A 26,818-nucleotide genomic window follows, 5' to 3' on the forward strand; every position below is an offset into this window, starting at 1 on the left:
GCCGTGGTATGTGCTATCCTGTCTGTGGGATGGTGCATATAAAAGATCCCTTACTGCTATTCGAAAAGAGTAGCCCAAAAAGTAGCGACAGCGGGTTTCCTCCTTCAATATGTGTGTGGTCCTTAACCATATGTCCGACGCCATATAACCGTAAATAAAATGAGTTGAGTGCGTCGTTAAATAAAACATTTCCTTCCTTCCTCTTTCTAGTGCTTCGTCTGTTGGAGGACATTCACTCCCGACGAGATACTTTACCGAACAATAGGGGGCCTACATCCTTCCTGCAGCGCTCAAAAGTGGATTGCCACTCCCAGAATAGTTACTACATCAAACCTAGCATAGGACAGGTCATACTCAGTGATTCCAGTTCACATCAACATTAACCTTGATATTCACACTTGTCCACGGCTGAGCAATGAGTGTAATAGTGGTCAGCAGAGTTTCTGCCAGAGGGTACGAAAGGTAAAATTACGAACCCTAAAATGCACTGTCCAATTTCAAGATTTCAGGCGACAGAAAAATATAAAACGTGGTGAGAAAGAAAAAGAAGAAGAGTGATTGGGTGGTTGGGTGGTGGTGGTGGTGGTGATGGCATCCTCCCTCCTGTCACAAACATAATGGAGTAACCCCAGTATTCGACCAGTACCCAGTATTCGACCAGTGTATTTAATTAATTACCATACTCGTTTAAACTGAATAGTATATAGATTTTAACAAAGTATTTTGAACATACGCGACAGGGTGAACATTCTTTCTTCCGGAAACGCAATAGCAGATGATAACCATGTGAATGAACGTAAGTATATATTCATCGGCTATAGTGATAATATGAACATCGGCCATTTTTATAGCATGCTATTACACCATCCAACATCCCGTGAACATTTGCAATACTTTTAATCCATTTGAAATCTTTGAAAATATGTTTAATGTTTTTATTTATAATCAAATGGAGCTGACAATGCAGTGTGACCTCAGTCATTATAATTTCAATCACGTGACCACGTGATCAAATAATGACATATGATAGAAAGGGTTGCCCCAGTATTCGACCAACAGGAAAGCTTGAGGATACATTCCCAAAATAAACTCCCAAGAATCACAAATTTACTACTTTTATGTCTTTTGGTGCTGTTTGTCAGGACTTACACAATTATGTTTTATTTTATTTTCACTCTAATATCATTATTTGTAAACTGAGATAGGATCAAAGAGACTGTTCATCAGAAAGTAGGCTTGTGCATGTGTGAATGTGTATATATAAGCTTTTGCGTGCGTACGCAAATGCATGAATATGTGTTAAAGTTGTTAAAATCAACTCTTTTTGGATTTAGTTGTTTGATATATGCTGCATTTACTATAAAATAAACTTCAAAGTTTAGTTTTATTAGTTAATTAGAAAGTGGTCGAAAACTGGGTCATCTGGTCGTACTGGGTCATACTGCAGACTGTTCCTTGAGGCACTCAAAACCTACTCTGGTCGGCGTATACCGCATGAACAGAACTTTGGTCTATTCAATGAATAGCATTGCCAGTAAGTATTTACGAAGAAAAACAAATATTAGCAAATGCCAATAAAACGAACATGTTATAATCCTTTCTTTCTTAAGTGGTCGAAACTGGGGTCGTTGCCCTAGGCCTATTTCTGTAATGAAACTACCAATTGGATATGTTGCTCTTATTATGACGAACTTTCAAAGAATCGGTGCGTGTAAAAAAAAAGACCAAACACGCAAAATATATTCACGAAATTACAACTGTCTCTGAGCTTTACAACCCATTACAGGGGGAGGGGGTGGGGGGTAAAATATCATATTTAACGTTACGTAATTAATGAACGGTCCTTGCTTATAAGAAACGAACCCCACCCCACAAAACAACTAAATAATAATAGTAGTAGTAATAATAATAATAATAATAATAATAATAATAATAATAATAATAGTAATAATACTAATACTACTAATAAAATGTCCCCCCCTCCCCCCAACAAAACAAAATTTAAAACAACACAGTTTGCATGGTAAACATGAATGTCTCACCGCCGCCGTTGATATAGCACATGTATGGAAATCTCCATACATTTCCCAAACCAACTGCGTATCCCAAACAGGAGAGAAGAAAATCAATCTTCGTCCCCCAATTTTCTCTTGCTTTAGCACCATCCTGCTCTGAAATGACTAAACCTGGCATTATTAGCTACTGTATTGGATGCTTCTTAACATAAATAACGTGACCCATTGTCAACGCCCCGCTGTAAACCAATGACGTCATATAACCGAAAACGTCATACCATTTAGCTTAATGAAAACAAGGGTGCGAAAAGTGACTGTCGTCGACCTTAGAATGCTCGCTTGAGGTGCGATGATTTGCGGGATCGAAAGCTTTCTTCGAGTACAGGTTTTCTTCCGCCTGAATCAGTAGCTTTTCTATTCCTACCTCACGACTGACACGTCAAAGGCCGATATATGCACTGTTTTGTTGATGGGAAAGTGCTTGTGACGAAAGCGGGGACGTATGAACAGAAACAAAAACTATAGCCATTTAGTGTGTTTCATGCTACATACGAATGGTTTATTTGTTGGGTGGGGTAGGGGTTGCTACGGGGCCATATGCGCCCCAATCAAACCTTTTTTTTTTTAAATTATTAAATTTATAAAATCATACACACATACAGTTTAGTATCCTGTTTGTCTATGTCATGCTTGTACAAATATTACGTTTTGTATCTAGTTCCAAAATTAATGTGGAATGTTTATATGCAATGAAGTTTATCTTTATCTTTTAGTGTGGGTTGCCCCCCCCCCCCCCCCCCCCCCAATATGGGTTGCCCTAATATAAAATCCTGGCTACGCTTGTGATTTAAAATATAATTATTAAGAAGTGAATGAAATACAACACTGGTAATTGGGGGGAAAAAACCCCACTCGGGAGTCTGTACGTTTAAGAGTAATTTCTTTATGATTATATCAGTAGTGAAAGCATTTCCGTATGTGACAACAAATTTGTATTAATTCTGTAATCATCTAGGTATTACTACATTTTAGTTTAGAAGCTTCCATTTCGTATCATGTTTATACCCCGAGTGAAATAATTTTCAGTTGTCACGAGTTCTATATATTCTTGCTAAAAATAAACTCGTGCAATAAATTGAAAGCGACAACAGAGTATGTGAAGTTCTGCATATGTTTAATTAGTTAAGACTACTTTCATTCTTACAAAAATATTAGGACACGTTTCGTCCAAAGATGATTATATTGTTTTTCGAATGGAGTAATGAGGCAAACACTTTTTTAATGTTATTAAATCTTGACAAAAAAATTCGGTCAGTTAATAACAAGATATTTATGTATGCGCATGCATATTTCACGATAATGAGGATTGAACCTGATCAAATTTCAAAACAGTGTATATTTTACAATGAATACGTTCTCTGCCTTTTAAAATATACATTATTTAGAAGAAGAAGATTAAGTAGAAGAAGAAGATGAAAAAGGAGAAGGAGAAATATGAAATTAAAGTCCAATGTCCAGGACCGTCGATGAATACAATACGACGCAAGTGTGTACCGTGTATATTAATCACCATCCATACCTGATACAACACGATGATGCGAAATACACAATGGCTTGTGTTGCACATAATTTTGACAACAGTAATAACAAACACTGGATCCGCTTCGGCAATATCTACTACGTTTGACATCCAACAACGATGATTTATATATCAATGTAATCTAGTGGTGTCGTTAAACAAAACTAATTAATAGTCTATATATACAGTAATACCAGATTAACAGAAAAGCCAAATAGTGGTAGATTCCATCAATCTCTATCTAGTTCCTCGTCTATGGGACAGCACATTAGTAACTGTACAGCTAACTTTGAAATATCTCTCACGAGATATCAATTACGGTTAGTGTTTTGAATAATATATCAAGCTCGAAATGAAACTCATTCTGTAAAGAATCATCTTTAACATATATAAAATATTAACGCTTTAACAATGTACAAAATTGTAACCAATTATATTTGACAAACACACTTGAGTCTTAGAAAATCAGCCAGTCATATTTTCGTCCCCTTCTGTCTTCAAGTAAATACCATCCTGAATGTTTGAGATGATACATTCAAGTGTGTAATGGGTATATTAATCACCAGTCATACCCGATACAGCACGATGATGCGAAATACACATTTACTTGTGTTGCACGCAGTTTTGTCTATAATGGTGATGAACACTGGATCCTCTTCAGCATTGTCTAAAGTGGATGGGCTACATAACACGTTCTTGTGTGCTGTACAATGTACACGATCTCTTTCGTGTGGATATTTTACGTACAGTAATGCCAGTTTAAGAGGAAATCAAAACACAATCCCGACATGTATTGGATCTTTCTCGAAGAAAGAAGGGTTAGATGGTGGTATCATTTACAGACAAGAGGAAATTGGCCACTGATCTCAAGTCCAAAAACAAAGACAGTCCGGAAGATGATATGACTACGTACACCAGGCAGGACTTTGGATTCGTTTACGAATCTTACCAGAGGGTCTCGGTGTTCAAACTGAAAACAACTAACGATCCATTATCACTTCTTTGTTCTGAACCATCAGTTCTTCCGAACGGAATTGTCCACTATAAAATACTGTTTCCGGGATCAGAGGTCACATATAGATGCAATGAAGGGTTCTCGTTCTATGACTCACCGTTACAAACAGGCAGATGCTTGAAGAACGGATCTCTCACCAAAATGGACAAACAGTGTCATCAAACAACGTGGATCAACCCGGCTGTTAGATTTGACACAACTCTGCCGTGTCCTTTACTGACTGGGACTGTAGTAGAAGTTATTGGTTCCCCTTCCAAAAAAAGGGGCTTTACTATTATCCTAGCGGGTATCATACCAGTGATATCTCTTGAACTGTTTGTTCGTATCGATCAGCAGTCAAGTGACGGAACAAAGATTTCATTCAGCTCTCGCACAGAAACGAAATGGCTTGAGAGCAAGAAGGGCGAGTCGTTTGTGTTTAATGTTGGAGAAGAGTTCATTATCACTATCCTTGTGAAGAAGAAGAGTTATAATGTATGGGTGAACAACACACATATAATTGAATACCGCCAAGAGGTACCTGCGGAACAGGTGCGAAGGATGATCATAAGTGATGACATCACACTTCGGCGTGTCGCTATTTTTCTGCACAGAAATTACAAGGGTGATGTCTGAATATTGCTATTGCTGTGCATTCACTTATAATTTAATTATTATAGATCCACGCATTTAATGAACTAAAGAACATACCAGTGTGAAGGAGAACACACACTGCATTAAAGACGGGATGTTCTCAAACCCCAGGTGGAGTTGACGATCATGAAGAGCTTTGAAGGAAACACCGTGGAGACCCATGTCGTCTACCTTAGAACAAAACAGATGGCATCATAGTGGTCGCTATGTTGAACATAATGTCATTGGGAAGGAGGTCCAAAGCAGTTTGTTATCATAACTAAACTTAAACAGTGTTGTATACATATATAAAATAATGCCACCAAATTGCAATGAATGAATGAATAATGGATAACGAATGTCATCGGCTTGGGAAGGAGGTCCAAAGCAGATTTGTTATCATAAACTAAACGTTTTTAAATCCCAGTGTTGTATACATAATAACATATATAAATAATGCCACCAAATTTTTGCAAAAATGAATGAATGAATAATGGATGTTTAACGACACCCTAGCACAAATATACACATAATGAAGTAAACTGGGTCACTCGCGTTCACAAAAGTAAGTATATAACAAATAGTATTCCAAATTGCGCAACACGAAAATTAGGAAAATAGATTAATTATGTCGCGTTAAAAAAAAAAAAATTTAAGTAAACGAAACCCAAATACGTTTTCAATAAGACTATCCCGAGTAATGTGGTCTAAGTACTGAGATGTCGCCCCCATTAATAACAGTGCATAAATAACAGTAACACGACAGCAGCGGTGACGGTGAACTCTCAGACATCAGTGACGTAAAGCCTTTGAATCATATAATATGATGCTAGAAACAAAACAACCTCCTTCGTGGAAAGAAATTTGAATAAAAATTATCTGTATTTAATTATTAAATTAACATTTATTTAATAATACTGCTGTGCAAACATACCTGACAAAGTGATCCTCCAAAACCCCCACAAAAACAAAAAGCTATGTACAAAATGTCATCTCAGTGTCTTTAGGCATTGCAAAAAAGGTCCAGAAAATTGTTTTCCATTTATCCTAAGTTCAAGGGCCATAACTCTGTCTAAAAAATCGTCATTAAAGTACATTACAGTTATACACAAAATTTCAGCTCAATTTTTTGAGGTATTGTGAAAAAAAATGACAGAAAAATATATATTACACTTATAGTCCCCTTTGGTTAGGTGTGTGTGTGTGTGTGGGGGGGGGGGGGGAACTAAAACGACTAATGCTTAGAATGGAAGGAAAACGAAATTCCCAGTATTTGTATTTAGTGAGCGGGACGTTTTCCAGTTAAGTGCTTGCCTGATCAGAGGCGAATCGGGGGGGGGGGGGGGGGGGGGGGGGGGGAGTTTGAGGGCAGGGGTCAGCACCCCTAAAATTTACGACAGTTATAATTTTATTATACATTAATTTTAATTTTTTACGATCACCTTCCAAACCTCCCCCAAAGTTCCCTTGGCATTCCGCCTCATGTCATTGCCCCCCACCCCCAATGGATTTTCTGGATCCGCCACTATTGATACACGGTCGGTCTTGGATTGGTGGGCACATTAGGATATTTCTCATTCCCAGCAGTGCATCACATATGGTATATCAAAGCCATAGTATGTGCTATCCTATCTGTGGGATGGTGCACATTTATAAGATCCCTTGCTACTAATAGAAAACAATGTAAGACTATATGTGAGAATTGCCAAATGTTTGACATCCAATAACCGATGATTAGTAAATCAAGATGCTCTAGTGGCATTGTTAAACAAAACACTTTTTAAATTTGTTTTTACAAGACCCTCCCGAAACAACCTTAAAAAGTAAAAAACCCAAACAAAAAATAACAAAACCCAAAAACAAAACAACCAAACACACACACAGACACCTCAAAAATAAAAACAAACCCCAGCGTAAAACGAAGAATAGAAAAGAACAAAAAAAGAGAAAAAAGAAAGAAAAAAAAAAAGGGAAAAAAAAGAAAAGAAGCACAACCAAAACAAAACAGTATTCTGATTACTTTGTGAATTTATTCGTTGATACACCAGAATCACAATATACACGGTAATTGGAAATAAAGTTAAATTACACAAATATTGAACTATATATAAACACACTTTACATTATATGTACAAACATGTCTACACAGAATACACATTTCAGTTGGCAAATCTACATTTAGTTATCACAAATAAATATAACAGCAGCGAAATATGTCATTTGTAACTATGATAGGGACAGGTTTTACCTCAGTCGGTCAAGTGCTTGTTTGAGGTGCTTGCGTCACAGGATCGAACCACCTCGGTGGATTCATTCAGTTGATTTTTTTTTCTTGTTTCAACCTGTGCACCACAACTGGTCAAGGAAACGTGTTATGATGCACTCAACACATTTTATTTACGGTTATATGGCGTCAGACATATGGTTACGGACTACACAGATATTGAGAGAGGAAACCCGCTGTCGCCACTTCATGGGCTACTCTTTTCGATTAGCAGCAAGGGATCCTTTATATGCACCATCCCACAGACAGGATAGCATATACCACGGCCTTTGTTACACAAGTTTGTGGATCACTGGCTGGAACAAAAAATAGTCCAGTGGGCCAACTGATGGAGATTGATCGTAAACCGACCGCAAATCAAGCAAGCGCTCTACCACTAGGCTACGTCCCGCCCCCACACAACTGGACAAAGACCATAGTATGTTCTATCCTGTCTGGAAAAGTGCATATAAAAATCACTTGCTGCACTAGGAAAAATGTAGCAGGTTTTCTCTGATGACAACGTGTCAGAATGACCTAATGCTTGACATCCAATAGCCGATGATTAATTAATCAATGTGCTCTAGTGGTGTCGTTAAACAAAAAAAAACAAAAAAAATTGTTATAATACTTCACCTTTATAAAGCATTGCATGACAATGACGAAGTTAAATAAAACTCTCTTTCTTTAGCGTGATTATGATGTTAACAAACAAATTATAAATAAAACAAGTGAAATATTTGAAGATTTGGCAGCAAGTAATTCTAATAAAACTTTATTACAATTTAAACCCAAACACGTATTTAACATGAACATAATTTAAATGCAAACTGCAGCATTGTAAAGTATATCATGAAGTCCAACATAGAACAAATATTCTGAGTACTCCTAAAGCAATACATGTCACCTTACCGGGCTAATTAAAGTTTTGTATCTCCCAAGTTTAAGGGCCATAACTATGTGACAAATGGGTATATCGCCATGAAAGTCAAACTTGATCTGTAACAGTACATGGTAATTAAAGCAATATGCAAAATTTCAGCTCAATATCTTAAGGCATTGCGAAAAAAAAAGAGTACTGAAAACAAATTTTCACATCTCCTAAGTTCAAGGGCCATAATTCTGTGAAGAATAGGGTAGGGTACTAATAACAGAAAGGACCTACAAAAGAAAGTAAATAGTAAATTATGTTTGGGCTCTTTTCCACCCAGCAAACATCTGAACACCGATTAACCTATCCTACCAACAGTGGATTTAAATCTCCTTTTGCTTCAATGATTAAGTAAAAATGTCTCAAATTTCAGAGAGACAAGGGAGATGGGGCAGCTCCATCACTATCGGAATGAATCTCCACCAAGCAAACACCGTTACAATCGTGAACATTAACAGGCATGGAAACAGGTCAGATTCCAAATAGATGGTATCGTACAGTGACTAAGCAAGTGTAGGGCACAGGTGGGTAGCATCCCCTATCGATATTGTAGAAGTCACTATATAAACCACTAGACTAAAGCTTCACTTGGTGCAAGCAAAATGGAAGAAAAACTAACCAGGGTGGATGGTAGTAGCCCAAATAGTACCCAACTTAGGCCTCTATAATGACATTTTCAGATCTCCTCGAATTTGCACTAATTGCAGGAATGGTCCAGACGGCCCCTGAAATGTGGTAAACTGCTGAAACGCTGCAAATTCTCATGCATGCATAAACAACGAACAATCTTCCACCACCAACAATCTTTCATCACCAATGGTGAATTCACATCAGGTTTTAGATTTAAAAAAAATTAAATACAAAAATTTTATAGCATTTTTCTATGTAGATCAACTGCGAATTGAAAGACAAGAGTGAACCTTTTGGCAATACTCAGTGGTTAATGTTCACCTTCGCTTGGTGCAAATGGACTGTTGGATATCAGTAGAAACCATCTCTCCGTGTTCATAATCACAATCATGTTTGCACTTATTGGTGGAAAACACTCTCAGAGGCCAAATTCATATGTTTTATTCCAAATCCTTCATTCTTAATTGATCTCTATAAGTAGAAAGGCTGCTAGATGTTCACAAATGAAGATGAAAAAAAAATCTCTTTTGATTTCCTTCTCACAACATCTTTGTAAATGATCTAAAACTTGTATGTGAGGCTAAATTTAGTGTTCTGACAGACGAGAATGACAACATATTTTCTTGTAGCAGTGGTACGAACATAGTCTGGTTTGGTGGTTGTGTTAGCAATGTCTAGTGTTCTGATGTGGTTGTGTTAGCAATGTCTAGTGTTCTGATGTGGTTGTGTTAGCAATGTCTAGTGTTCTGATGTGGTTGTGTTAGCAATGTCTAGTGTTCTGATGTGGTTGTGTTAGCAATGTCTAGTGTTCTGATGTGGTTGTGTTAGCAATGTCTAGTGTTCTGATGTGGTTGTGTTAGCAATGTCTAGTGTTCTGATATGGTTGTGTTAGCAATGTCTAGTGTTCTGATGTGGTTGTGTCAGCAATGGCTAGTGTTCTAATGTGGTTGTGTTAGCAATGTCTAGTGTTCTGACTGACAGGAGTGACAACATATTTTCTTGTAGTAGTGGTATGAACATAGCCTGGCCTGTACCACGACTCTGCAGTTGCGGTATTTGTCTTTACACAATCCACCTGAAAAAACAAACAAAAGTTAAAGTCACAATCTCACCTAACCATATTATAACATCATTTGCAAAATACAAAACATCATTATAACATCATTCACAAAATACAAACACACCTACAGTTTTTATAAACTCACAATCTCACCATACCATATTATGTAACACCATTAACTAATGTAAAATACAAACACAACTACAGTTTTAGTAAACTCACAATCTCACATCACCATATTATAAGAGAGAAGACAAATTAAAACCCACTAGCTAAGCACTGCACGGCAACTCTCAAAGTAGCGAGGTTAATCACTTGATTAAAAAATAATTACTCTTTTGTAACAACGCCCTCTAACAATTAGCTATGACAACTGTTATAAATGCTTAATTATAGCAAGGTTCAGCACTTGATTAAACAGCCATTCAGAGAGTACTACTAAAGCAATACATTCAAGGGCCATAACTCTGTGAAAAATGGTTAGATCAGGTGAAAGTCAAACTTGATCTGTAACAGAATATGATAAAGCTATACACACAATTTCAGCTCAATATCTCAAGGCTTTGTGAAAAAAGTCTGAAAAAATATATATGGGACAGACGGATGGACAGACATACATATAGATAGATAGGCAGACAGACTGACAGACATATAGACAGCCAGCCATACATATAGATAGATAGACCGACAGACATATAGACAGACATATATACAGATAGGCAGACATATAGATAGATAGGCAGACTGACAGACAGACAGACAGACAGACAGACAGACATATATATATATATATATAGACAGACATATAGATAGATAGACAGACATATATACAGATAGACAGACATATAGATAGATAGGCAGACAGACTGACATACATATAGACAGACAGACAGACATATATATATATATATTTATATATATATATATATATATATATATATATATATATATAGACAGACATATAGATAGACAGGCAGGTAGACAGACAGACAAACATATATACAGACAGACACATAGACAGACAGACATATAAATAGACAGACAGATAGACAGACAGACATATAGATAGACAGACAGACAGACACAGACAGATGCATAGACAGACATTCATTATAGACAGATAGACAGACAAACAGACAAAAGGAAGGAGACACAACCTATAGTCCCCTCTGGTTAGACTGTTAAGGGACTAAATCACTTGTTATTAATTACAGTAGTTAAGGTCATTAAAGCACTTGATTTAATGAGAAGAAAGGCTAAATCACTTGTAACAAGAGGAGCAGGTATGATGACTTGCTTTCGGCCTTGGTTTAGAGGAAACTTCACTCCACTTGCCTGATGGTGGAAACCTGTGGCAGAAAGAGAGCAAGCAAGCATGCAAAGCAGAACACGTGTTACAATCAGGGCCCTACCTGAGTGCATGTTACAATCAGGGCCCTATCTGAGTGCATGTTACAGTCATGGCCCTACCTGGGTGTTACAGTCAGGGCCCTATACCCTGGTATTACAGTACGTGGCCATTGGAAGACGACATCTATAGCGACTGTAGGGGGAAGCTGTATCTTACTTTGATTTCCAACCAAATTACTCATATTACAGTACGTGGCCATTGGAAGACGACAGCTATAGCGACTATAGGGGGAAGCTGTATCTTACTTTGATTTCCAACCAAATTACTCATATTACAGTACGTGGCCATTGGAAGACGACAGCTATAGCGACTGTAGGGGGAAGCTGTATCTTACTTTGATTTCCAACCAAATTACTCATATTACAGTACGTGGCCATTGGAAGACGACAGCTATAGCGACTGTAGGGGGAAGCTGTATCTTACTTTGATTTCCAACCAAATTACTCGTATTACAGTATACGCGACCATGACGATCAGCTGGTCACTGTAGGGGGAAGCTGTATCTTACTTTGATTTCCAACCAAATTACTCATATTACAGTACGTGGCCATTGGAAGACGACAGCTATAGCGACTGTAGGGGGAAGCTGTATCTTACTTTGATTTCCAACCAAATTACTCGTATTACAGTATACGCGACCATGACGATCAGCTGGTCACTGTAGGGCCAAGCTGTATCTTACTTTGATTTCCAACCAAATTACTCATATTACAGTACGTGGCCATTGGAAGACGACAGCTATAGCGACTGTAGGGGGAAGCTGTATCTTACTTTGATTTCCAACCAAATTACTCGTATTGCAGTATACGCGACCATGACGATCAGCTGGTCACTGTAGGGGGAAGCTGCATCTTACTTTGATTTCCAACCAAATTACTCATATTGCAGTATACGCGACCATGACGATCAGCTGGTCACTGTAGGGGGAAGCTGTATCTTACTTTGATTTCCAACCAAATTACTCGTATTGCAGTATACGCGACCATGACGATCAGCTGGTCACTGTAGGGGGAAGCTGTATCTTACTTTGATTTCCAACCAAATTACTCGTATTGCAGTATACGCGACCATGACGATCAGCTGGTCACTGTAGGGGGAAGCTGTATCTTACTTTGATTTCCAACCAAATTACTCGTATTACAGTATACGCGACCATGACGATCAGCTGGTCACTGTAGGGGGAAGCTGTATCTTACTTTGATTTCCAACCAAATTACTCGTATTACAGTATACGCGACCATGACGATCAGCTGGTCACTGTAGGGGGAAGCTGTATCTTACTTTGATTTCCAACCAAATTACTCGTATTACAGTATACGCGACCATGACGATCAGCTGGTCACTGTAGGGGGAAGCTGTATCTTACTTTGATTTCCAACCAAATTACTCGTATTACAGTATACGCGACCATGACGATCAGCTGGTCACTGTAGGGCCAAGCTGTATCTTACTTTGATTTCCAACCAAATTACTCATATTACAATACGTGGCCATTGGAAGACGACAGCTATAGTGACTGTAGGGGGAAGCTGTATCTTACTTTGATTTCCAACCAAATTACTCGTATTGCAGTATACGCGACCATGACGATCAGCTGGTCACTGTAGGGGGAACCTGTATCTTACTTTGATTTCCAACCAAATTACTCGTATTGCAGTATACGCGACCATGACGATCAGCTGGTCACTGTAGGGGGAAGCTGTATCTTACTTTGATTTCCAACCAAATTACTCGTATTGCAGTATACGCGACCATGACGATCAGCTGGTCACTGTAGGGGGAAGCTGTATCTTACTTTGATTTCCAACCAAATTACTCGTATTGCAGTATACGCGACCATGACGATCAGCTGGTCACTGTAGGGGGAAGCTGTATCTTACTTTGATTTCCAACCAAATTACTCGTATTACAGTATACGCGACCATGACGATCAGCTGGTCACTGTAGGGCGAAGCTGTATCTTACTTTGATTTCCAACCAAATTACTCGTACTACAGTATACGCGACCATGACGATCAGCTGGTCACTGTAGGGCGAAGCTGTATCTTACTTTGATTTCCAACCAAATTACTCGTACTGCAGTATACGCGACCATGACGATCAGCTGGTCACTGTAGGGGGAAGCTGTATCTTACTTTGATTTCCAACCAAATTACTCGTATTACAGTATACGCGACCATGACGATCAGCTGGTCACTGTAGGGGAAGCTGTATCTTACTTTGATTTCCAACCAAATTACTCGTATTACAGTATACGCGACCATGACGATCAGCTGGTCACTGTAGGGGGAAGCTGTATCTTACTTTGATTTCCAACCAAATTACTCGTATTACAGTATACGCGACCATGACGATCAGCTGGTCACTGTAGGGGGAAGCTGTATCTTACTTTGATTTCCAACCAAATTACTCGTATTACAGTATACGCGACCATGACGATCAGCTGGTCACTGTAGGGGGAAGCTGTATCTTACTTTGATTTCCAACCAAATTACTCGTATTACAGTATACGCGACCATGACGATCAGCTGGTCACTGTAGGGGGAAGCTGTATCTTACTTTGATTTCCAACCAAATTACTCGTATTGCAGTATACGCGACCATGACGATCAGCTGGTCACTGTAGGGGGAAGCTGTATCTTACTTTGATTTCCAACCAAATTACTCGTATTGCAGTATACGCGACCATGACGATCAGCTGGTCACTGTAGGGGGAAGCTGTATCTTACTTTGATTTCCAACCAAATTACTCGTATTGCAGTATACGCGACCATGACGATCAGCTGGTCACTGTAGGGGGAAGCTGTATCTTACTTTGATTTCCAACCAAATTACTCGTATTGCGGTATACGCGACCATGACGATCAGCTGGTCACTGTAGGGCGAAGCTGTATCTTACTTTGATTTCCAACCAAATTACTCGTATTGCGGTATACGCGACCATGACGATCAGCTGGTCACTGTAGGGGGAAGCTGTATCTTACTTTGATTTCCAACCAAATTACTCGTATTGCGGTATACGCGACCATGACGATCAGCTGGTCACTGTAGGGGGAAGCTGTATCTTACTTTGATTTCCAACCAAATTACTCGTATTGCGGTATACGCGACCATGACGATCAGCTGGTCACTGTAGGGGGAAGCTGTATCTTACTTTGATTTCCAACCAAATTACTCGTATTACAGTATACGCGACCATGACGATCAGCTGGTCACTGTAGGGGGAAGCTGTATCTTACTTTGATTTCCAACCAAATTACTCGTATTACAGTATACGCGACCATGACGATCAGCTGGTCACTGTAGGGGGAAGCTGTATCTTACTTTGATTTCCAACCAAATTACTCGTATTACAGTATACGCGACCATGACGATCAGCTGGTCACTGTAGGGGGAAGCTGTATCTTACTTTGATTTCCAACCAAATTACTCGTATTACAGTATACGCGACCATGACGATCAGCTGGTCACTGTAGGGGGAAGCTGTATCTTACTTTGATTTCCAACCAAATTACAGTATACGCGACCATGACGATCAGCTGGTCACTGTAGGGGGAAGCTGTATCTTACTTTGATTTCCAACCAAATTACTCGTATTACAGTATATGCGACCATGACGATCAGCTGGTCACTGTAGGGCGAAGCTGTATCTTACTTTGATTTCCAACCAAATTACTCGTATTACAGTATACGCGACCATGACGATCAGCTGGTCACTGTAGGGCGAAGCTGTATCTTACTTTGATTTCCAACCAGCTAGACTACATGTACCTGCCAGACATTTCCTTAGTTTAAGTACCGGTATGGGCAGTCGATTTATCTATATTAAAGCCAGCCAGCCAAACCCACAGCCAAACCCACAGCCAATCAAGCTTGAATACAAGCAAGGAATTAATAAGAAGAAAGAGAGAAAAAGCCTCTTGAACACACACACACACTGACTAGCAACACATGTATATGTATGTACTGTACATTTAAATGACGCTGTGTACATATACAGAAACTTATAGTCTCGTAGTTTGCTTTGTTTAACGAAATCATTACAGCACACGGATTAATCAATCATTGGCTATTGAATAACAAGCATTTAATCATTATGACACATCATTTTCAAAGGAAACCCAGCCACTCTATTTGCCCATTAAAATCAAGGGATCATTCAGACAGGAGAGCTGCACATACCATGACCTTTGATATACCAGTCATGGTGTACTGGCTGGAGCGACAAATAGCCCAAGGCGCACCAATCAGACAGGACTGTGCATCAGGTGAGTGTTTTATCACTGTGCTATGTCCCGCCCGCTTTATCTCGTAAAAGCAGGACAACAATAAATCAGGTGAGTGTTTTATCACTGTGCTACGTCCTGCCTGCTTTATCTCGTAATAGGAAGACAACAATAAATGAGGTGAGTGTTTTATCACTGTGGTATGTCCCACCCGCTTTATCTCGTAAAAACAAGACAACAATAAATCAGGTGAGTGTTTTATCACTGTGCTACGTCCTGCCTGCTTTATCTCGTAATAGGAAGACAACAATAAATCAGGTGAGTGTTTTATCACTGTGGTATGTCCCACCCGCTTTATCTCGTAAAAGCAGGACAACAATAAATGAGGTGAGTGTTTTATCACTGTGCTACGTCCCGTCCGCTTTATCTCGTAAAAGCAGGACAACAATAAATGAGGTGAGTGTTTTATCACTGTGGTATGTCCCGTCCGCTTTATCTCGTAAAAGCAAGACAACAATAAAGACAAAGTTTGATATGAACGTACGTGTGCTGATGGCCTGTGGCGACGACCTCGGCTGACAGTCTGTGTTCTGACAGGTTTTCTGTTCGGTGGGTTTCTCCTCTACATCACAGCCCAGCGCTGGTTGCTGCAGCTGGTCAAGACACCTCACCAGGCGTTGTTTGGTTCCCGGACCGCACGACACTGAACACTGTGTTGTAAAAGTTAATTTTCTTCACTCACTTGTCATTTTAATATAAATACTCAGTATGTTATTACCACTGACAAGTCAGAAGGTGTGTGTGTGTGTGTGTGTGTGTGTGGGCGGGGAAATGGAGGCTATGTCCAGTACAAACACATTTCATTTATCCTGCCTTACAATCCTTAAGTCTATATCTTGTGCAGAGATGTGGTGTTATTGTATAGATCTGCATTACTGAGACAGTGTTAAAAAATGATGACATTGCATGTGTGAGTGTGTGTGTGTGTTCAACTGTGCTCCATGTGTGTATGTATGTGTTTCTATGTGTGTGTGTGTGTGTGTGTGTGTGTGTTCAACTGTGTTGCATGTGTGTGTGTGTTCGTGTGCAACTGTGTTGCATGTGTGTGTGTGTTCAACTGTAATGCATGTGTGTTTGTGCGTGTGTAAGTGTATATTTTCAACTGTGTTGCATGCATGTGAGTGTGTGTGTGTGTGTGTGTTCATCTGCATTGCATGTGTGTTTCTGTGTTACATGTGAGTGTATGGCTGTGTGTTTATGTTGTGTATGTTATGTTGTATGTAGTTAGATGAATGTCTGTGTATAATGTGTATGTATGTATACTGTGAGCATGCATGTATGTTGTGTGTGGGTATTCGTGTATGTGCATGAGGCAAAGTGTAAATAATAATCTATTAGTACAACTTAAAAGTAAACAATAACACAAACATTTCTTCATTCAACATCCATTATCCCTTCCCCCTCCTTCCAACCCCACCAAAAAAGGAAAAACATAAATGGAAAGAGTTAGGAGTCTTCGTTCTAACACTAATATATATATATCATAATATCTCTTTACCTCACTCCAGGCAGTTATGTACCACTGGGCACCACAAGCATCGTTCTGACACTGATATATATATGATAATTTCTCTTTACCTCACTCCAGGCAGTCATGTACCACTGGGCACCACAAACATCGTTCTGACACTGATATATATATGATAATATCTCTTGACCTCACTCCAGGCAGTTATGTACCACTGTGCACCACAAGCATCATTCTGACACTGATATATATATGATAATATCTCTTGACCTCACTCCAGGCTGTCATGTACCACTGGGCACCACAAGTATCGTTCTGACACTGATATATATCTGATAATTTCTCTTTACCTCACTCCAGGCAGTCATGTACCACTGGGCACCACAAGCATCGTTCTGACACTGATATATATATCATAATATCTCTTGACCTCACTCCAGGCAGTCATGTACCACTGGGCACCACAAGTATCGTTCTGACACTGATATATATATATATATATATGATAATATCTCTTTACCTCACTCCAGGCAGTCATGTACCACTGTGCACCACAAGCATCGTTCTGACACTGATATATATATATGATAATTTCTCTTTACCTCACTCCAGGCAGTTATGTACCACTGTGCACCACAAGCATCGTTCTGACACTGATATATATATATGATAATTTCTCTTTACCTCACTCCAGGCAGTTATGTACCACTGTGCACCACAAGCATCATTCTGACACTGATATATATATGATAATATCTCTTGACCTCACTCCAGGCTGTCATGTACCACTGGGCACCACAAGTATCGTTCTGACACTGATATATATCTGATAATTTCTCTTTACCTCACTCCAGGCAGTCATGTACCACTGGGCACCACAAGCATCGTTCTGACACTGATATATATATCATAATATCTCTTGACCTCACTCCAGGCAGTCATGTACCACTGGGCACCACAAGTATCGTTCTGACACTGATATATATATATATATATATATATGATAATATCTCTTTACCTCACTCCAGGCAGTCATGTACCACTGTGCACCACAAGCATCGTTCTGACACTGATATATATATATGATAATTTCTCTTTACCTCACTCCAGGCAGTTATGTACCACTGTGCACCACAAGCATCGTTCTGACACTGATATATATATATGATAATATCTCTTTACCTCACTCCAGGCAGTTATGTACCACTGTGCACCACAAGCATCGTTCTGACACTGATATATATATGATAATTTCTCTTTACCTCACTCCAGGCAGTTATGTACCACTGTGCACCACAAGCATCGTTCTGACACTGATATATATATATGATAATTTCTCTTTACCTCACTCCAGGCAGTTATGTACCACTGGGCACCACAAGCATCGTTCTGACACTGATATATATATGATAATTTCTCTTTACCTCACTCCAGGCAGTCCAGTCATGTACCACTGTGCACCACAAGCATCGTTCTGACACTGATATATATATGATAATATCTCTTTACCTCACTCCAGGCAGTTATGTACCACTGTGCACCACAAGCATCGTTCTGACACTGATATATATATATGATAATATCTCTTTACCTCACTCCAGGCAGTTATGTACCACTGTGCACCACAAGCATCGTTCTGACACTGATATATATATGATAATTTCTCTTTACCTCACTCCAGGCAGTTATGTACCACTGTGCACCACAAGCATCGTTCTGACACTGATATATATATATGATAATTTCTCTTTACCTCACTCCAGGCAGTTATGTACCACTGGGCACCACAAGCATCGTTCTGACACTGATATATATATGATAATTTCTCTTTACCTCACTCCAGGCAGTCCAGTCATGTACCACTGTGCACCACAAGCATCGTTCTGACACTGATATATATATATGATAATATCTCTTTACCTCACTCCAGGCAGTTATGTACCACTGTGCACCACAAGCATCGTTCTGACACTGATATATATATATGATAATATCTCTTTACCTCACTCCAGGCAGTTATGTACCACTGTGCACCACAAGCATCGTTCTGACACTGATATATATATGATAATTTCTCTTTACCTCACTCCAGGCAGTTATGTACCACTGTGCACCACAAGCATCGTTCTGACACTGATATATATATATGATAATATCTCTTGACCTCACTCCAGGCAGTTATGTACCACTGGGCACCACAAGCATCGTTCTGACACTGATATATATCTGATAATTTCTCTTTACCTCACTCCAGGCAGTCATGTACCACTGGGCACCACAGCATCATTCTGACACTGATATATATATATATATATATATATATGATCATTTCTTTTTACCTCACTCCAGGCAGTCCAGTCATGTACCACTGTGCACCACAAGCATCGTTCTGACACTGATATATATATCTGATAATTTCTCTTTACCTCACTCCAGGCAGTCATGTACCACTGGGCACCACAAGCATCGTTCTGACACTGATATATATATGATAATATCTCTTTACCTGACTCCAGGCTGTCATGTACCACTGGGCACCACAAGCATCGTTCTGACACTGATATATATATATGATAATATCTCTTGACCTCACTCCAGGCTGTCATGTACCACTGGGCACCACAAGTATCGTTCTGACACTGATATATATCTGATAATTTCTCTTTACCTCACTCCAGGCAGTCATGTACCACTGGGCACCACAAGCATCGTTCTGACACTGATATATATATGATAATATCTCTTTACCTGACTCCAGGCTGTCATGTACCACTGGGCACCACAAGCATCGTTCTGACATGCCTCAGTGGTGGGCGGTTTGTCTTCAGTCACACAGTCTACGTCTGGTAAGGTGGACAAACCCGGACCGTTCGACTTTATGCAGGCAACTTCACGCTGGCGGACTCCAGTTCCACACCCTGACGAACACTGGAGAAAAAACAACCCAGTAATATACCCAGACATTTTTCAAGGCCCTTTTTAAAAAATCAGTACAGAACTTAACCTCTCTAAAGCAGTTACCTCTAAAAACCGGATATTTTACTTGGTCCTGAGGGTGTCTGGTTTAGAGGGGTTTCAGAGTATACAAGTCTGAAAGTGTATGGTTAGTTTAATAAGAGAAAAATCATATTGAAAGAAAACAGAAGTTTGTTTATTGTGTTTAATGACACCACTAGAGCACATTGATTTATTAATCATCGGCTATTGGATGTCAAACATTTGATAATTTTGACATATAGTCTTAGAGAGGAAACCCGCTATATTTTTCCATTAGTAACAATTGGGCCTTTTATATATACCATCCCACAGACAGAATAGCACATACCACAGCCTTTGATATACCAGCCGTGTACACTGGTTGGAACGAGAAATAACCCAATGAGCCCACTGACAGGGATCGATCCCAAACTGACGGCACATCAAACGAGCACTTTACCACTGGCTACATCCCACCTCTGGTTATAACATAAGTTAATAAGAGAAAAACTACATAATGAAAGGGAACAAACAGCAATATTTTTGTTTAGCACTTATAAGATTGTATACTATCACTTAAGGTAATCACATTAGAGTTATTTTAACACTTTGTATCCTCATATCAGCTTCCATCCAATTTTAACAGCTTTATGTTGAGGTATATGTAAGACACTGGATATGATTTTATATTGGGAGGGTGGGGGGAACCACAGTGTGTTTACGAGTTGTGTTATGGGTGACAAGAAAATATAAAAGGTTTTGGGTAAAAAGAGACCGTCCTCGGTGGTGTCGTGGTTAAGCCATCAGACATAAGGCTGATAGGTACAGGGTTTGCAGCCCGGTACTGGCTCCCACCCAGAGTGAGTTTTAATGACTCAATGGGTAGGTGTAAGACCACTACACCCTCTTCTCTCTCACTAACCACTAACAACTAACACACTGTTCTCGACAGCCAGCCAGATAGCTGAGGTGTATGCCCAGGACAGTATGACTGAACCTTAATTTGATATACATTGTAAGCATGAAAATAAGTTGAAATGAAAAACTTTTTTTGTGGCTGAAGCCTAACCTCTTAGTCACCTGCCACCCCTATTTTGAGGGCTAATTAATATATTTAAAAAAACATTTTAAAATATATTTATATTTAGGACTGCCCGATCTAAATTTGCGTTACAAATTGTTAGTTGTTTGCTGTATATTAAATATTGTTTGGGAAAATAACGCACAAAATTATTTATTGTAAAGTCCTTTTTCCCTGTTTGTTTAAATATCAAAATTGCCCCAGTAATTGTTCTGTCCCAGGTTGGACTACTGGCATCCGGTGGCCGAACCTGGGATAGACATGCTCGAAACCTTCGTGGTATAGGAGCATGTAAATATTTTATTGATTGATTGAAATGAATGAGAGATGTGTGACTGGGGGGTGTGGTGCAATGGCCCCCCTCTGTGTTGTACACCACTGACGAAGAGCCACTGTACACCAATGTTTGTCTCACTAACAACTAACCACTGACCCACTGACTGCACACAAACACAGACAGCTGAAGTGTGTACCCAGGACAGCGTGCTTTAACCTTAATTAGATAAAACTACAAAACCCAAGTTAAAATAAAATGAAATGAACCCAGGGCAGCATGCTTGAACCTTAATAATCATGAGAATTAGCTGAAATGAAATATACATGTGTACGCTCAAGACAGCATGCTTGAACCTTAATAATCATGAGAATTAGCTGAAATGAAATATACATGTGTATGCTCAAGACAGCATGCTTGAACCGTAATACTTTAGTACTGTGATTTACTAAATATATCAAATGAAAATGTTATTTTGAAAGTGTTATAGGATAAATAGAATTTGCTACTCGTGTTTTATAATAAATAAAATATCATCCTTATCCTTGTCTAGTTAATCAGTATTTGTCTTGGCAGGCCCTTGACAAATGCCGATTTACAAAGACTCGGTTGACAAGGACTGGGATGTGGAGATGGACAGCAAAAGAAGATGAAAGATAGGAGTTGCCGGATCGGGAAGAAAGAAGATGGAATTCAAAGGAGAGAAAGGAAAGGGGGCAGTGGGATAAAACAGAGAAGAAAAAAAGAAGAAGAAAAAAAAGAAGAAGAAAAAAAGAAGAAGAAAAAGAAGAAGACTCGGTTGATATTTGCCATATTAAAAAAACACTCTTGGCCAATCCTCTGTATATTATAAGCAAGACAATAGATACACAATGAAGCAAGGTCAAGGTCAAGGTCAAAGGGTTTTACGTGCACGTTCAGAGCAAGCTGTTGTAGCGCACGCCTGTCGTGGGCACAGGTGCCGGCCTTGGCCGGCCTCTCTGTCCAAGACAGGAAAGACAATGAAGCTGACATTTAACTGCTTATATACCTGGCTCCAAGGTCCGATGAACCACGTCCCTTGGTCGCACGGTTTTCGACTGCGACAGGCCGCTTGTGTCTCCGGCTTCTTGGACTGTTCACACAAACTGTCATCTAGCTTGTCGCCAAGGTTATTGGAACAGACGACACTCCTCGTCTGTACCCCGGAACCACAGTCTGCGGGACACTGCAGGCAGAAACGAGGATGAAAAACAAACAAAAGCAAAAACAACAGCAATCAATTTTTAAAAAATAAACAAACTCCCCCCCTCCCTCCCTCTCCCCATCCAGAAAAACAGAAAAAGTTAAAGTTTGTTTGGTTTAACAACACGATTTAGAGCAACTTAATTAATCATCAGCTATTGGAAAGGAAGGAAATGTTTTATTTAATGACGCACTCAAAACATTTTATTTACGGTTATATGGTGTCGGACATATAGTTATAAGGACCACACAGATATTGAGAGAGGAAACCTGCTGTCGCCAATTCATGGGATACTCTTTTCGATTAGCAGCAAGGGATCTTTTATATGCACCATCCCACAGACAGGAGAGCACATTTCACAGCCTTTGATATACCAGTCGTGGTGCACTGACTGGAACGAGAAATAGCCCAATGGGCCTACCGATTTGGATCGATCCCAGACCGACAGCACATCAAGCGAACGCTTTACCACTAGGCTACGTCTCACCCTCCATCAGCTATTGGATGCCAGTGTTTGGTAATTGTGACATGTTGCCTTCAAAGAATACTTTCTACATTTTACATTAGCAGCTATGGATACTTGATATACATTTCCCACTGACAGGACAGCACATACTACAGCCTTTTCTATGCCAGCTGTAGGGCACTGGTTGGATTGAGAAGTGAAACTAAATGGCACAAGTAGATGGATATAACAAAAAGGAAAAAGGACAAACTATTTGATGCTTTACACAGTGAATTTAAAGTTTGTTTTGTTTAGAGATACCACTAGAGTAAATTGATTAATTACTCATCTACCTTACAGTAAAGGGGAGATAACTCATCTTACAGCCTAGGGGAGTAACTCACCATACAGTTCACATTACTCAACTTACAGTTCAGTGGAAAAAATTCCATCTTCCAATTTAGGGGACCTCACTCATTTTAAAGTTATGGGGAGATAACACACCTTACAGTTCAGGAAAAATAACTCACCTTGGTTAATGGGCGATAACTCACCTGATGTGACCAGGCAGTGACCCACCACTGTTGGTGACACGCCCCCATGTCACACGGTTCAGGGGTAGATAACTCACCTGATGTGACCAGGCAGTGACCCACCACTGTTGGTGACAACACGCCCCCATGTCGCACGGTTCAGGGGTAGATAACTCACCTGATGTGACCAGGCAGTGACCCACCACTGTTGGTGACACGCCCCCATGTCCCATGGTTCAGGAGTAGATAACTCACCTGATGTGACCAGGCTGTGACCCACCACTGTTGGTGACACGCCCCCATATCGCACGGTTCAGGGGTAGATAACTCACATGATGTGACCAGGCTGTGACCCACCACTGTTGGTGACACGCCCCCATGTCGCACGGTTCAGGGGTAGATAACTCACCTGATGTGACCAGGCAGTGACCCACCACTTTTGGTGACACGCCCCCATGTCCCATGGTTCAGGAGTAGATAACTCACCTGATGTGACCAGGCTGTGACCCACCACTGTTGGTGACACGCCCCCATATCGCACGGTTCAGGGGTAGATAACTCACCTGATGTGACCAGGCTGTGACCCACCACTGTTGGTGACACGCCCCCATGTTGCACGGTTCAATGGCCGTGGGGGCCGGTCCTGGACAGTACTTGTTAGGAATGTGTTTCTTGTGGTGGTCCACACACTTCACTTTCCGCTTCCTCTCGCCAACTCCACACTCCACAGAACACTGCAACAATGAAAATAGTCAACCATAAAACTACAGCAACATTTAACACCAACATACAAGTCATAAACTGTGAGCCTGAGGTGATTGCATTACAGGATCAAACCACCTCAGTGGATCCATTAATTCAACTGATTGGGTTCTCGTTCCAACCAGTGCACCACAACTGGTCAAAGTGTGTGGTATGTGCTTTCTTGTCTGTGGGAAAGTGCATATAAAAGATCCCTTGCTGCTAATGGAAAAATGTAGCAGGTTTCCTCTGTAGCGGGTTTCCTCTGGTGTTTGACATCCAATAGCTGATGATTAATTAATCAATGTGCTCTAGTGGTGTCATTAAACAAAAAACAAAAAACCCCAAACATAAACTGAGAGCTTCATTAATTACAATATTACTTTCATGGTGTTAAAAACCCCACAATACCAAACAAATACTCATGTCAAGCTCCAGCCTCATTTTGTGCCCCATGAAACAACATATCGATCTCATCCCTGTATTAGAATGGTTTAATATTATTTATGCTGTGATACCGACCTGTTCCCACGCACTGACGTTCCAGGCGGCACACAGGTCGCGCTCACACATCTGTGACACAGCGGGCTTTGAGTGGTCATCACACTTGCTGGCCGACACAGCGAGGTGCAGCGTGCGGGACAGACGCTGTTTACACGTGATCCTCCGCATCTGAGTCCCCGACCCACACGTGACGCTGCACGCTGACCACGGAGACACAACCCAGCTAGACGGGAAATAAGCAAGTAAATAAGTAAGTGAATGAGTAAGTGAGTAAATAAGTTAGTGGGTGAGTGAGTAAGTTAGTAAATAAGTGAATAATTAAATAAGCAAGTAAGTGAGTAAAAAAGTGAGTGAGTTAGTAAGTAAGTAAATAAGTAAGTGACCCACACGTGACACTGCATACTGACCACGGAGACACAACCCAGTTAGAGCAGAAATAAGTAAGTGAGCGAGTCAGTAAGTGAGTAAATAAGTAAGTTAGTCAGTAAGTGAGTAAATAAGTAAATGACCTACACATGACACTGCACGCCAACCACGGTGACACAACCCAGCTAGAGCAGAAATAAGTGAGCGAGTCAGTCAGTAAGTGATTATGATGACCAATTTAAGCAACGTCATAAACGTGTACTAGCAGATTATGACTACTAACATCACATGAGTGACATCACATGCGTATCTACATTACAAAATTACTCATTTGACCTCTAGGTCATCGTACAATGAAATAACAGAAATAATAGCTTTTCTCCTTAATTTGTGTGATCTGCAGGATAAAGATAATAACTAGTTAATAACATAGGGTATCTGCTTTGTCCTGTTCGGCCAAATGAGAAATTCCAGGAGGATTTTCCATTCTTACCATGAAAAGATAAGGCCGATATCCTACTTCATTTTAAGGATTGTCTGTTATTTCGATTACTTTCATTGGGGTATAAACACACAAAAAATCTTCTGCAAACTGTGTGAATCAGTGAAGCTGTTCTCACATATGTTTGTGGATGAATTTTTTTTCATACCCAGATGAACATAAAAGAAATAACAGACAATACTTATAATTAAATTTGAATCATGCTTGCTAATAATAACACTAAAAGTGTATATTTTATTTTGAATTATTTTTGGTCCCTAAACAATAACGCTCAATAAGACAACTTGCCCATATAAAATTATGTCATCAGATATGATGTTCCCTGACGAAATAATTTTTACATTCATTGAGAAATTAACAAACTCCTGTTGCTACGTCTGAACCAATGGAATGACGTTATATTGTATTGAATGTGATGGAAGTTTAATGATCACTAGTTATTCTCTATGTAGACGACTAAGTTCCACTTACTCTGCCGGACACGGGATGGAGTTACATTTGACCTGCTGTTTGTCGGGTTTCGTCCGGACATCGCAGTTGTCCTCGGTAACCGTCACATGCGTTCTGGCATTCTTCAGCACACAGATGATCAGTGTTTGCTGGAAGCCTGAAACGCCACAATATAAACACACAGTTTAAAAAGCCGTGAAATCGCCAAATATGTATTGAAGTTGAATTTTGCTCATATATACTCTTCAAAAAAAAGTAGGGGAACTCTAAATAAGAATTGACAATTGCCAAAATTGTAAGGTATATCAGCTGTGGGGACTGGCTATATGATAATAGTGAATTAATTGGGCAAACATTACAACCGGTAGTTCAGTATTACAGTAGGTTTTATGACCACCAAAGATCTTGAAGAACAATTGGGGTCAGAAGTGAAATTTGAAAGTTGACGTTT

At 39.8% G+C, this 26,818-nt stretch overlaps 2 protein-coding genes across 3 annotated transcripts in view; both read right to left on the minus strand.

Annotated features, from left to right (window-relative positions):
- Positions 1–2,269, minus strand: part of LOC121379669 (sodium-dependent proline transporter-like) — a 28,502-nt gene extending 26,233 nt beyond the window's left edge. The window contains exon 1 of the mRNA XM_041508321.1: positions 2,043–2,269. Coding sequence (XP_041364255.1) covers positions 2,043–2,193 — 151 coding nt within the window. The 5' untranslated portion in view covers positions 2,194–2,269. The remainder of the gene's footprint in view (positions 1–2,042) is intronic.
- A 5,719-nt stretch (positions 2,270–7,988) lies between these two features.
- LOC121379676 (thrombospondin type-1 domain-containing protein 4-like) overlaps positions 7,989–26,818 on the minus strand; it is a 61,606-nt gene continuing 42,776 nt past the window's right edge. For both annotated transcript variants that reach the window (XM_041508337.1, XM_041508329.1), the window contains exons 5-11: positions 26,389–26,524; positions 25,068–25,272; positions 24,368–24,538; positions 22,632–22,808; positions 20,019–20,198; positions 16,287–16,452; positions 7,989–10,120 (exon numbers count right to left, since the gene is read on the minus strand). In XM_041508337.1, coding sequence (XP_041364271.1) covers positions 10,008–10,120; positions 16,287–16,452; positions 20,019–20,198; positions 22,632–22,808; positions 24,368–24,538; positions 25,068–25,272; positions 26,389–26,524 — 1,148 coding nt within the window. In that variant the 3' untranslated portion in view covers positions 7,989–10,007. The remainder of the gene's footprint in view (positions 10,121–16,286; positions 16,453–20,018; positions 20,199–22,631; positions 22,809–24,367; positions 24,539–25,067; positions 25,273–26,388; positions 26,525–26,818) is intronic.

This window comes from Gigantopelta aegis, chromosome 2 (genome assembly GCF_016097555.1).
Source record: "Gigantopelta aegis isolate Gae_Host chromosome 2, Gae_host_genome, whole genome shotgun sequence".
Classification (NCBI taxonomy): domain Eukaryota; kingdom Metazoa; phylum Mollusca; class Gastropoda; order Neomphalida; family Peltospiridae; genus Gigantopelta; species Gigantopelta aegis.